The 12,433-nt window shown below is 48.1% G+C and overlaps 2 protein-coding genes across 6 annotated transcripts in view; one reads left to right on the top strand and one right to left on the bottom strand.

Moving 5' to 3' along the window:
* The first annotated feature begins 10 nt into the window (after positions 1-10).
* Positions 11-3,409, top strand: RAB24 (RAB24, member RAS oncogene family). Its single transcript, XM_080675646.1, has 8 exons — positions 11-443; positions 521-589; positions 791-869; positions 977-1,044; positions 1,130-1,229; positions 1,430-1,480; positions 1,617-1,679; positions 1,787-3,409. Exons 1-8 carry the CDS (start codon positions 327-329, stop codon positions 1,849-1,851), a joined length of 612 nt encoding a protein of 203 aa, XP_080531772.1. The 5' UTR covers positions 11-326; the 3' UTR covers positions 1,852-3,409.
* Positions 3,410-7,693: 4,284 nt separating this feature from the next.
* The window catches only part of NSD1 (nuclear receptor binding SET domain protein 1), a 146,528-nt gene continuing 141,788 nt past the window's right edge, over positions 7,694-12,433 (bottom strand). For all 5 annotated transcript variants that reach the window (XM_080675638.1, XM_080675641.1, XM_080675640.1 and 2 more), the window contains one exon: positions 7,694-9,610. In XM_080675638.1, coding sequence (XP_080531764.1) covers positions 7,977-9,610 — 1,634 coding nt within the window. In that variant the 3' untranslated portion in view covers positions 7,694-7,976. The remainder of the gene's footprint in view (positions 9,611-12,433) is intronic.

Here is a 12,433-nt window from a genome sequence, read left to right as displayed (position 1 = left end):
CCTTCTGCCCACTCCCGGGCGGGAGCAGCGTCGGTGCGAGCGGACCTGGGCGGGATCGGCCCCCACGCTCGGTGGGGAGTCCGTCCTAGCCGGGCGGCGGAGTGCGGCGCCGTTGAGGGCGCTGTCCCACACGCTCCCAGGGCTCTTGGAAGGATCAGCGCCCGGGGCCGAAGAGCGGGGGCAGGCGGGCGCTGCCATAGCGCGAACCCGACGTCGTGTCTGGAGCGGTAGTGACTGGGGCTTGGGCGCCGCCTGCCCGAGCGGAGATCCGGGTTTACCTAGCGCGGGGCCCAGGACCCTGACGCGGGTGAGGCGGCCCCGAGAGCATGAGCGGGCAGCGCGTGGACGTCAAGGTGGTTATGCTGGGCAAGGAGTACGTGGGTAAGACGAGCCTGGTAGAGCGATACGTGCACGACCGCTTCCTGGTGGGGCCCTATCAGAACGTGAGTGCGCCTCGCGGGCCCGGCACGGGTGGGAGGTAGCCCGCACCCCCATCCTGATCGCTTCCCCCTGGTTGCAGACTATCGGAGCCGCCTTCGTGGCCAAGGTGATGTCTGTCGGAGACCGGACAGTGACTTTGGGTATTTGGGTAAGTCCCTTGGGCAGGTAGTCCTGGGAATATCTATTCTTGAGGCTTAGTCCTGTCTATTCGTGTCTGATTGTGGCCTTATAGAGGCAATTTCTCTTCTCTAGACCCCAGTTTAAAAATGGGGGTCTGGAGGACGTATTAGTTTGCAGTCTTGGGGAGCTCAGTAACTCAGCCAACGATGAGCTTCCCCCTGCCCTTCAGGACACAGCAGGCTCTGAGCGCTACGAGGCTATGAGCCGAATCTACTATCGAGGTGCCAAGGCTGCCATCGTCTGCTATGGTAAGGGAAGTTCTCGTCTGCTCCTCAAACAAGAAGGGGTGGGTGCCAGGCTGGCCTTCGCGACTAGCCCCCGACCTTTGGTTGTTTCCTGCCTGCCCTATACCAAGACCTCACAGACAGCAGCAGCTTTGAGCGGGCAAAGTTCTGGGTGAAGGAACTGCGAAACCTAGAGGAGGTAGGTGGCCAGACCTTACCAGAGAACCAGAGGCTGGGGCTCTGGTGGTCTGTATGGATTACCCTGACCTTGTCTTCTGCTTCAGGGCTGTCAGATCTACCTGTGTGGCACCAAGAGTGACCTGCTGGAGGAGGACAGGCGGCGTAGACGTGTGGATTTCCACGATGTCCAGGACTATGCAGACAGTAGTTGCTTCTCAGTTGTTGGGGACCGGGGAGGGAAGTGGCTGGGTGGGTCACAGAAAATAGGGACTGTTTGGCTACCATGGCAAGATCGTCTGGGAAAGCTTTCAGGCTTCCCTGAATCTGTGGGGTCCAGAAGACTTCCTCTTTGTCTGTGTCCACCTGATTCTCAGATATGAAGCTTTAGTTGCTTTTCTTTACAGATATCAAAGCTCAGCTCTTTGAAACATCCAGCAAGACAGGCCAGAGTGTGGGTGAGTGCTGTCCTGGGCCTCACAGCAGGAACAGGCAGGGGCACCAGAGGAAGCAAAGAGCCTAGAGGGCTGTGTCACTGGGTGATCCCAGGGCTCCTGGCATTGGGCCTTCACTGATAGCCTTTTTTCCTGCCAGACGAGCTCTTCCAGAAAGTGGCAGAGGATTACGTCAGTGTGGCCGCCTTCCAGGTGATGACAGGTATGTACTTCCCTAGCCTCTCTGGAGACTTCCTCTAGGCCCCTTTCACATTTGTTACCTCATCCCCCAGCAGAATGGTGCTGAGCTGCCACCTCTCTTTTTGACAGAGGACAAGGGCGTGGACCTGGACCAGAAGGCAAATCCCTACTTCTACAGCTGTTGTCATCACTGAATCACCACTTATTTGGCCTGGGGGAATTAAAGGAATTCCCTAAGGGGCTGGACCTAGTTCTTGTCTGGGCTTGGATGGTCAAACATGTAAGCTACCCCAAGTCCCCATGGCAGCAGAAGTGGCACCTGTCTGTGCTGGCCCATGGAACGTGCAGCATTGGGCTGACTGATGGTCATCAGGAGAGTAAAGGCTGATTTGGACTCCAGGCTTCTTCCCTGGACAGCACTGTGTCTGCAGATTACTTAAGTGGCTTCTGATTTGTAAATAAAATCAATGCACTGTGAATCACACTCAGCCCCTTTCTTAGGCCTCACTTCTAATATTATGACTCCTCCCAGCCCTAATTTTCCTTTGGAAATCAAGTTAACTAAAGCCCAGGGTTGCAGCTGAGATAATGGAGAAACAAAAGAGCCTTTTTTCTATACTTTAGTATGGTGAGAGGCTAGGATTGGGAAAGTGCAAAACTCACAATCCTTCTTGGTGCTGAGAAGAGCAAAGCAAGCACTTAAGTGCTGTCCAGAGATCAAAGGATCAAGCACTTCTTCCTCAGACTGACTGGTTCTACCACACCTGTCACATCATACTTCTGGCTCATATCCTCAGCTTCCCATCAGCACCCTACAATGTAGTTTAATGGTAGAAATATCATAGGTTACTGCAACACATAAAATTCTTTTGGGTGGGTATCTAATTCAGATAATTAGAAAAGGGACTTAAACTCAGCCTGAATTTATCTGTAAAATGAGGTAACCACTGCCCAGTTCAGGACTTGTGAAGATCATAAAGGAAACGTAACTTTGACTAAATGCTTATCTTCCCTGAAGGGCTTTTTGCTGAAGGGGCAGGAAGTTCAAGACTAGGTCAGAAGGGGAGGCAGACTCCCAAGGCTGCCTCAAATTTTATTTTTGGACCTTGGAGGACCAGGTGTTAACTGTAAACAGGGCTGACATTCTGTTCAACTAAAAGGAGGTATAGGACAGCCCTTTCCTGTATGGAGGCTTGGCCCCTGTTTCCGCTTTCCTGCCTTAGACTGGATCCTCTGTAGTGTCTAGCACCTGCCTCTGAAGAACTAAAAACTTAGCTAAGATGGTCAGACTCACACTCAGGAAGTCATTTGGTTCTACTTCCTTTTTAAAAACCAATTCCTCAAAATACCCTTACTTCATGGGTGATGAAGACTTCCTGTATAGAGATGAAAACACCAGCCACTCCCAAAAGACATTCTGGCACCTAATGACTACTGAGAGGAAACCCACACCACTCCCATGAGGTGCGTGGAAAAGTGCTCAGCTCCACTGTGTCCCACCTGGGCGCTAATGCAGGGGCTGGCTTCTGCTCTCACCCCAAACCCACCCTCCCTCCTGTTGGGCTACATCTCCCCATCAACAACAAAACACAACACAGGGCAAGGGCCATAAGAGTAAAGTTAAACTTTACTTTACAGTAATTTTTTCTATATACAAAGAATTACAGTACATGTTTATGGGGACTCCTACCACAGGGCTCCCCTCTTTTCCACTAAAAGTTTCACAGCTGACAATCTATGGGGGTGAGGAGCAAAAAAAAAAAAAAAAAAAAGATGGACCTCAGCTGTTCCCCCCACACCCCTTTTCTTAAAAATATAAAGGTAGATCTCTACTGTCAGCTTGTTTCTTTGCTAAGATTTTGAAATCTGCTCTTCCATGAGCTGCTGTGTGCTGCACTCACCCATCTTCTACACGCTCACCTACATGCACACACAGGCAGCACCCACCTCAGACCTGGAGACCACCTGCTCTCTGCCCCTCCTCTGGAAGTCTAAAGCACCACAACCATTCACTTCTGCTCCTACTCCCTGGGCTCTCCTCCTGTCCACAAAGCTTTGCTCAACTTCCAGAGTGTTACACCTGAAGCCCCTCAATAGCCTGATGTTTGGAAAGTCATGGGAAAGCAGCTCTAGAGAAGGAACCACTTAAGAATTTAACATGTGCTGTGCTTTGCTTATGTTGATAGGAAACATTGCTTTCCAGGCTGTGGATTTCTAATTAAAACTTTACATTTCCTTAAGAAATAATACCTTTAATCTTCATTAAGCAATAGAGGTTCCCACGAGAGTGAGAGGTAGAGAGGGGCAGAAGGTAACTGAGGGAGACCCCATACCTGGAGCTCTCTACCAACCTATTCTCGGCAGTGTGGACAGAGGCTATGGACAAGGTGACACCAGCCCTGAAAAACTCAATGGCCACCCTCACCTGGACATGGCATCTCTTCCATCTCTGGACTGCGTTGGACCACTCCAGGATTGGGTACAGGCTTCACTGAGGCTCTGCCCTCTCCTCTTAACAGAGCTTCAAAGAACTGTTCTACATAAAATCTTTTCCTCCCAAACAGGAACTTGGGTTTCCCAAGTCACCAGTTCCTCAACCCTTGGCAGTGCTTATTTATACCAGGAAATTAGCACCATCATTACATTTTTGTGTGTGTACAAAGCAATTATCTATTCTTATTTCAATTTATACTACAGCAATCTGGCCCTAGGAAGTTCAGCTGAGAGCTAACTGGCCACAGCCAAGTCTCATGCAGCTACCTAGTTTAAATGATGTGGAATGTCCAACACATGGAACAGCCTAAACATTATTTACTAGGAAAGGGACTTGTGGTAGCTCCCTTCCTGCTGTGATCTCAGAGAGGTTACATTGGGCCACTCTGACAAACCCCAAGATGACAATATCCCCAAAAAAAGTCTTAGGAGAAAAACCGTTTTATAGGAGCTGAGGCCATCATCTGTCCATGTTTAGTGCTCTCCTAATTCCTCCACAGGGGAAGCTGCCTGGACCAGGCTTCCTTCCTGCCAGTGTTCTCACAGGCGACCTGGGAGTCCAGCTCCAGTGAGTAGATGCTGCCAAACCTGTGAAGAATCACTGATGTACTTCATGCCCTGACTGTGGTGTGGGGTAGAAGATATGAAGAATATAATTATTTTCTTCAATGCCAAAGATGTAGATTTGGTAGTTGTTCAGAAGAGGATCAACATAGTGATTTAAATCACCTCAAACTCAGGAACTTTAGGGAGACGCAGACATTTAAAAACTTGGATGCTTTTGTAGCAATGAGAGCTATTTGCTATCACAATGGGTTGGCTTCAGTAGGAGAAGCAAAGAGGCTTTGAATTTAACAGTTTCCATAATTTTTTTCCCTGACTTAACAGGGCTAGGAGAGGTATTTGTTCTCTAGTTACCTATGGAAGCTATGGCTTCCCCCTGGGAAAGGCTTCCTGGGAAAGGGGCTTAGAGGCATATTCTCTTGAGATCCGATTTCCAAGCACTTGGCCAAATACCAAAAATATCATCCTGCATAAAGATCAGGAATGTCTAAGAGAAAATATTACCTTTTAATTTCCAACTCGCAATCCTTGGAGAAAAGGTCTTAGTACAGGCTCTAAGAGAGTCCTCAAGGGTAGTCACTCCCTGTCAGCATCATGCAATAGTCTCAATTCCCAACAGTCCTGATTGTGCTTCTAATTGTACAGTAACTGTTTTCATGATGTTAATAATCTAGAATGAGATGCTGAGATCAGTGGGCCTCACAGTTGAATTTCTAGGTCCCATTCAAGCTGAGAGTCTTTTCAAATGCCACCCAGGAAAGCCTGGCACTCCATCCATTTAGATAAAGAACTGCCTCCTATCCCCTAAACCAAGCATAGCTCAGTCGTTTTCCCAGGCAGGTCTGGAAGGAAGTATTCAGTGAGTGGTGGAAAATGGAAAGGACCAAACAAAACCATAAAGTGGTCAATCATGGCCCACCTTTCCCTCACTCCTTCCTGTGCCATGAGACATGTCTAGAGTGGCTGTCAAGAAAATTACCTACCAAAGCCTACTTCAGAAGCTATTGTAGGATCGAACTTCTCCACTTACAAATTTTTACAAAGCCTGCACAACCCCCCACCACAAAAAAAAATTTCACAGTTTATTCCATTAAACAAAGAACTACGGTAATTTAACACACAACATAGTGAAAGGAGATTCTGACAGTGCAGTGTGGATACTTTTTCTGATCGCAACTACAGATGACAGGAGAGAAAAGGGCACAGGACTGGCACCAAGCAAACCCTACTCGTACAACCTAAGAGATTAGGGAAAAAGACCTACTAGCTGCAGTTATATACTTATTATTCTCACACATGATAAATACTTAATATAATGAACTTTAACGTTCTGGGTGGATTTCTTTAAAAATATCTTTTCCATGGTTTAAAATTTTTTAAAAAGAAAATAAGATGCTTTGTTTTCTCTTCCTTTTCAACCAAGAGCTTTTCTCTGATGATATGGGAAGAGAGACAGGACGAAAATGGAGAACTAGGCAGGTGGAATTTACAGAGGAGATTCCGAGGTCTAAGTGAGATGCAAGGATAGGCTCCTAAACTCGGGGCAGCCCTGCCCAGCCTTGTGCCTCTGCCTGAGTTCAAGTGTCTCAATCCCAGAGACCCACTTTGGGAAATAAAAGCAAATTCTTTTTAATTTTTATATAAAGCGCAAATGCTTCTGTAACTATTATTTCCTCCTTTAGAGTGATTAGAGTAGCCTCACTAGGAACTCAGGAGGAAACTGGGACAAAATACAGACTCCTGTTGATATAAAAGTCATAATTGAGACAGAATGGCTAGGAGACATTTGGGCCAGATGGCCTGGTTGGCTAAAGCTGCTGGCTAAGTTGGCAAAGCAGATAGGTAAACACATTTGGTCTAGGGACAAAAGAGACATGGATGAATGGGAAGAAACTGGCCAAACAGCACTTCCTGTTGGCAGTCAGTGAGCTGGGTGAATGGTAGGGCAGGGTAGCACCAACAGATTTCCCAGCCCTTGAGCCCCAGCTCAGGGCAGCAGTAACAGATAATCAGCAGTTATGAGGAGTCAACTCTCAGACCGGACATTTCTCTAAATGCCACATCTTGCCAGTCATAAAGGAAGGGTTATGGTTGCCTTTAAATTTGAGTCAGCAGGCAAGTCCTCTCAACACAGAGCACAATTCTCAGGGGAGGGTGGTAAAATCCACTAGTGAAGAAGAGGACTCCCTCCATTCAGGCAGGAGAGCAAAGGATCAGAAGGGAAGTAATTTTCTGTCAGGATCTAGCACCCTCCCTGAGCTGGTGGTGGATCTAGCTCAGAGCTTGCTAGAGATTCCTAGGTCCACTGCCCAAGACTCTGAAATCTGAAAGCACCTGAGTGTGTGGGGGACGGGCATAGGGTGGGTTGATTTAAAAGGAGGAAAATAGGTAAAAAAGAGAGATAAGCTTGCCAATTGCCTTCTTACACTGTGGGAAAGCTACATCATTGTATAGAGCCCAGCCTCCCCACAACCAGCTATTCCACCAAGTATAGATCTTCAGACTCTGCGCAACCCAGACAGCAGCAGTGGGGGTGGCTGCCCAGCCAACAATCCCACTTGGCCTCTGCAGCCCACCCTGCTTATAGACATCTGCATGAGCATACATGCATGCACATGCACACATGCACACCTAGCCCGAAGAAACTTACTCAATACAATCATTTCTGGGACCACGCCCCAGGGCCCCTCAGAACTTCATGTTATTTCCTGGCCAAAGGTTCTTAAAAACAGCCTAGAAACCCAGGCAGGCATGTTAGGCTCATAAGAATCAGGTCTTATCTCTGTATCTCCTATCAGTGACCAGCACCTGGCCTAGCACACATGAATGCTCAAGAAATCGCCACTGGTTTGAATGGGTATCAGTTCCTCCCAAGGGTTCATCAAGTGCCCTCAGTGGGGCCCTGTAGGCATAGAGAAATAGCATCGAAAGCCCCTCTACCTTCCAACCTGACCAGCGGAATTGAATCCCATGTTTGACTCCAGAGTGGACTTTTTATTTCAAGTTGACCATGTGTAAAGGATGAGGGAAAGAGACCCAAGTCTGTCTGTCTCCTTGGCTGAGGCCCACTTGGATTTCCATACATGTTTCACATAACCATAAGCCCCACTGGCTAATGTCACAAGAGTTCTGAGTGTTGGGATATAAAGAAAGAATAACAGTGAAAAGGTAGTGGGGTCTGTTTTATAAGGGAGGAGAATAATATTTCCCTCCCCCAAGAACCCTGGGGGTAGCTGGGCTGGTCATCTGACATTTACTGGTATTATTTCTGTTCTGACTCTGCATACTTGTGACTGGAAGGCGCCTGGTTAAGAGTTGGAAATGTGTTTTGCTCTGGTTTAGGGTCTTGCCCTCTTCCAAGAGACCAGCAAGTCTGTGCCAATGTCTGTGTGCTCCCAGAAGACCAGCAAGATGGCGCCAGTGTGTGTCCAGCCAACATGGGCCAGAGCCCTGGCCCTGGTGAGGTCTTTCCTAGGGCCCAGGGACTCTGCTCTGTGGTTGCCAACTTCTTCTCTTCAGTAGAGAGGGAGGATGGGGCCTTCCCAAGAGGCCTGAAGGACTGCCCACTCTTGGCACCAAGTCCAGGTACTTGATGGCCTCCAGCCATCTGTTTCACCTGCTTCACCAGGCCCAGTGCTTGGCTGGGAGGCCCTGGGATCTGCTCAGTTCCTGCAGGTGCTCTTCCTGCAGCCTGAGTTGCTGGCTCATATAAAAAAGCCTTGGCAGGGGACGGAGAAAGAAGTCTGGCTTGGGTGAGTGATTTAACAGCTTGCCAGGGGTGCTCCAAGGGGGCCACGGCTTTTCCAGGAGGCTGAAGGATAGGATCTGACACACTGCCTCTCTCCACAACTCGAGACATCTGCCCCAGACCTTTGCTGGCAAGCCATGAGCTGGACTCCAACACCGGCATCTTCTCATCAGCTTGTGGTGTGGCCTCATGAGGAGAAGCTGCCCGTTCTTTCTGGCGAGAAGTTAGGTCTATGAGATCCATCACCAAAGCAGCTCTGTTTTTTGACTGAGTATTCTGGTCCACGGGCCTCAGTGCTTTTTCTTTAGCTACCAGTGTCTGGACCACAGCTGATAGCACTTTGTCAGGAGGTGGGAATCTCGGGGTCAAAGAAGCGTGGGATTTGTCTGGAGACCTGTCTGAAGTCTGGGGTTTGGGGCTGCTGGTGACTAGCAGTCTGTCTGATGGTGGAAGTCTCAGGACAGTAGGGACTGGGGTTTTCTCCAGCAACTGGGGCCTTGGGCTGGCAGCACCTATGGATTTATCCAGCCTTGGGTCAGCTGTCCCTAGAGGTCTTTCCAGTGGTTGGGACCTGACTGAGGGTGAAGAGCTTGGGCCAGTCACTGGAGAGGGTTTATCAGATAGTTGGGTTCTTGGTCCTCCCACTGTAGATGGCCTGTCCAATGACTTCTGGCTGGATGCCAAGGACTGGGGTTTGGTCCCTGACCCAGCAAGGGCCCTGACCCTTTCTACAGGTGGGGGCCTGGAGTCAGTTCTGTCAGGAGGTCTTTCAGGCGGCGGTGGCCTCTGACAAGTCCCTGCCAGAGGTTTTTTGGACAGTGACAACGTCTGGTTGGCTTCAGCAGGTGGCTTGTCCAACATCTTGGGCCCCTGAGCAGCTACTCCTGATGACTGTTGCTCTGCCAGGTGAGTGCTTGGGCCTGGAGTCAGTGGTACCGGGGGAGGCACATACTCACGGATCTCCCCAGGTTCCAAAGGGTTGGGCCCACAGGGGTCGTGCTCAGTACAAGACAGACGTCCATCCAGTTTGGAGATGAAGAGCATCCCTTCCCGATGCTGCTTGCAAAAGGAACTAGGACACATCTCACAGAAGGAGGCTGCTTCCTTCCCACAGATGTCACACTGATGCCAAGGACACTCCCATTTTCCTGAAACACAGATGTGAAACAAGAGCTTAGGAAAACAAGAGATGGGCCATGGCTCTGGAACCAGGTCAAAGGAGTGATTTCAAACTGCCCCGTTCTGCAGATAGCTCATGCTTCCCCAGCCCAGGATCTCAGCTTCCTCTTCTGCACAACCACATATAAAAATAACTGCCAGTATCAAGTAGCAACTAAGCATCAACTGAATATACAGCAGGAGTAATTCCTTATTTCTATTATTTCTATTCCTAGCAAGGAATAAGACCCCAAAGCTCCCCTTACATCAAGCATGTCAAACTTGTGGCCTGCGGGCCACAACCAATATTTTTGTGGCCCAATCAATAGAACAGTACTAGAGGCCTGGTGCACGAAATTCGTGCATTGGGGGGAGGGGTGCCCCTCAGCCTAGCCTGCACCCTCTCCAATCTGGGACCCCTCGAGGGCAGTCAGACATCCCTCTCACAATCCAGGCCTGCTGGCTCTCAACTGCTTGCTTGCCTGCCTTCCTGATTGCCCCTAACCGCTTCTGCTTGCCAGCCTGATCACCCCCTAACCACTCCCCTGCCAGCCTGATTGATGCCTAACTGCTCCCCTGCCAGCCTGTTTGCCCCTAACTGCCCTCCCCTGCAGGCCTGGTCCCCAACTGCCCTTCCCTGAAGGCCTGGTCACCCCAACTTCCCTCCTCTGCCGTCCTGGTCACCCCTAACTGCCCTCCCCTGCAGGCTTGATCGCCCCCACTGCCCTCCCTTGCAGGCCTGATCCCTCCCAACTGCCCTCCCCTGCTGGCCTGATCGTCCACAACTGCCCTCCCTTGCAGGCCTGGTCCCTCTCAACTGCCCTCCCCTGCCGGTCATCTTGTGTCCACATGGGGGCAGCCATCTTGTGTGTTGGAGTGATGGTCAATTTGTATATTACTCTTTTATTAGATAGGATATTAAGAAACATTTTAATAAAAATTTCATAACTTCATTTTTACAATATCCTGTTATACATAATTACTAATAACGAATGACAACGTTCGCTAACAACTGATTACTACAATTGTGTTCCCTTATGCACCTTACGCTCAAGCACACCATTTCTCTCCACTAATACTAGCAGCGAATATTTTAGCAGCCGACTGCCACATCAATAGTCTTGTATTGACTTGTTGGGTGTGCGCAATAGGATATATTTCGCTTTCGGAGAACAAGACAAATAGGTTTATTTGTGTTACACCTTATTAATTTGTGCAGTTATTCAGTGTCTGGTAAGTTAATGTTCAAGAAAATTTTTTTATTAAAACGTTCTATTATTTTATGTTAATGATTACTCATTTATTTCAGCCCTTTGTATTCAGCATGTCTCTATCGAAATAAACCTACGTTTCTATAAAAATTGAAGCTTTTTTTTTTGTGGCCCACATTAACTTAAACCTTGTTTATTTGGCCTGTGTTAGCCTTTGAGTTTGACATGCTTGTCTTAGATAAAATATGAGGATATTACTTTCATATTTTGCAAACTCTTTTTGTCCTTTAAATATTCAACTCTAGCACAACCGGCATGGCTCAGTAATTGAGTGTCGACCTATGAACCAGGAGGTCAAGGTTCGATTCCCAGTCAGGGTACATGCTGGGGTTGCGGGCTCACTCCCCAGTGAGCAGTGTGCAGGAGGCAGCAGATCAATGATTTTCTCTCATCATTGATGTTTCTATCTCTCTCTCTCTCCCTTCCTCTCTGAAGTCAATAAAAATGTATTTAAAAATAAATAAATATTCAACTCTAAGGGGGACATTTCAGCTATTTAAACTCCTGCTTATTTGGTTATTAGTAGGAAGTGGGAGCAGATATACAAATGTGAGAAAAAAAAAGAAAGCAGATTTACATTTGCTCAATTTTAAGTCTTGAAATTAGCACAAACTTTATCTGAGTTGTCTACACAGAATCAGTGGGAAAAGACCAAAGATAACCTTAGGTGTATTTGTCTCCACTTCATGATAGCTGAGAGTCTCTGTCATGGACAGTGTTTCTTCCCCAGCTCCTTCCAATAAACTATGCTGGCTAGACTTTGCTCCTGGCTCATAGGCCAGATCAGTTCTATCACAGCCTGTGCCAGCCCTGGCCATGAGTAATTGATTCTGAAACAATTTCCCATTTCCACTTCCTGGAAGTGTTAGGTCAATGTTATGGCCTGTCCCTACACTATCTCATTTTCTATTATTTCATTATCCTAGCAACCACATATTGAAGGACATACTCCTCTCACTCCCTCCCCATACTTGTTCTCTTTCTGCAATTCCAGGAAATAGGCCACTAGTGATGTATAATCTCCTCACCTTGAATGGCTTCCCACTGGTTTCTTACCTTTGTAATTTAAAATAGATGGCAGGTCCAAACCCCTAAAATCCGCTAATTCCAAATCACCACACAAATATTAGTGACTTCTCCAACCACAAATTTCCAGGTACCATATCTGCCTAAGCAGTTTTCTCATCTGACACCCCTGCATCTCCTTCAGAGGGAAGTGTGCTAACGAGGTCTAAAAGGGTGTCAATCCACACCTCACTGACTAGAATGATCTAAAGCTCCACTCTGTCTCAACTGCTCTTTCTTTAGAAAGGGAATGTGTTTTAGTAAACTTGAGGTCAGATATGGAGAGAGGCTGTAGCATTTGGACAGGTTCAAGCCTGGGAATGACGAAAGGGCACGGTCCTCTTATGGCAATGCCACATGTAAGTCCCAGCTTGGAGGGCAAAGCCCTCCCAAGCACAGTTATAGCCAAAGGCTACGGTTGTAAGCTTAACCTTATAATCCGACCCTGTAGTCCTATGTAGTTGAGGAATGTGGGCT

This window comes from Plecotus auritus (genome assembly GCF_963455305.1).
Source record: "Plecotus auritus genome assembly, chromosome: 6".
NCBI classification, from domain to species: Eukaryota; Metazoa; Chordata; class Mammalia; order Chiroptera; family Vespertilionidae; genus Plecotus; species Plecotus auritus.
This window is presented reverse-complemented; position numbering and strand designations above follow the sequence as displayed.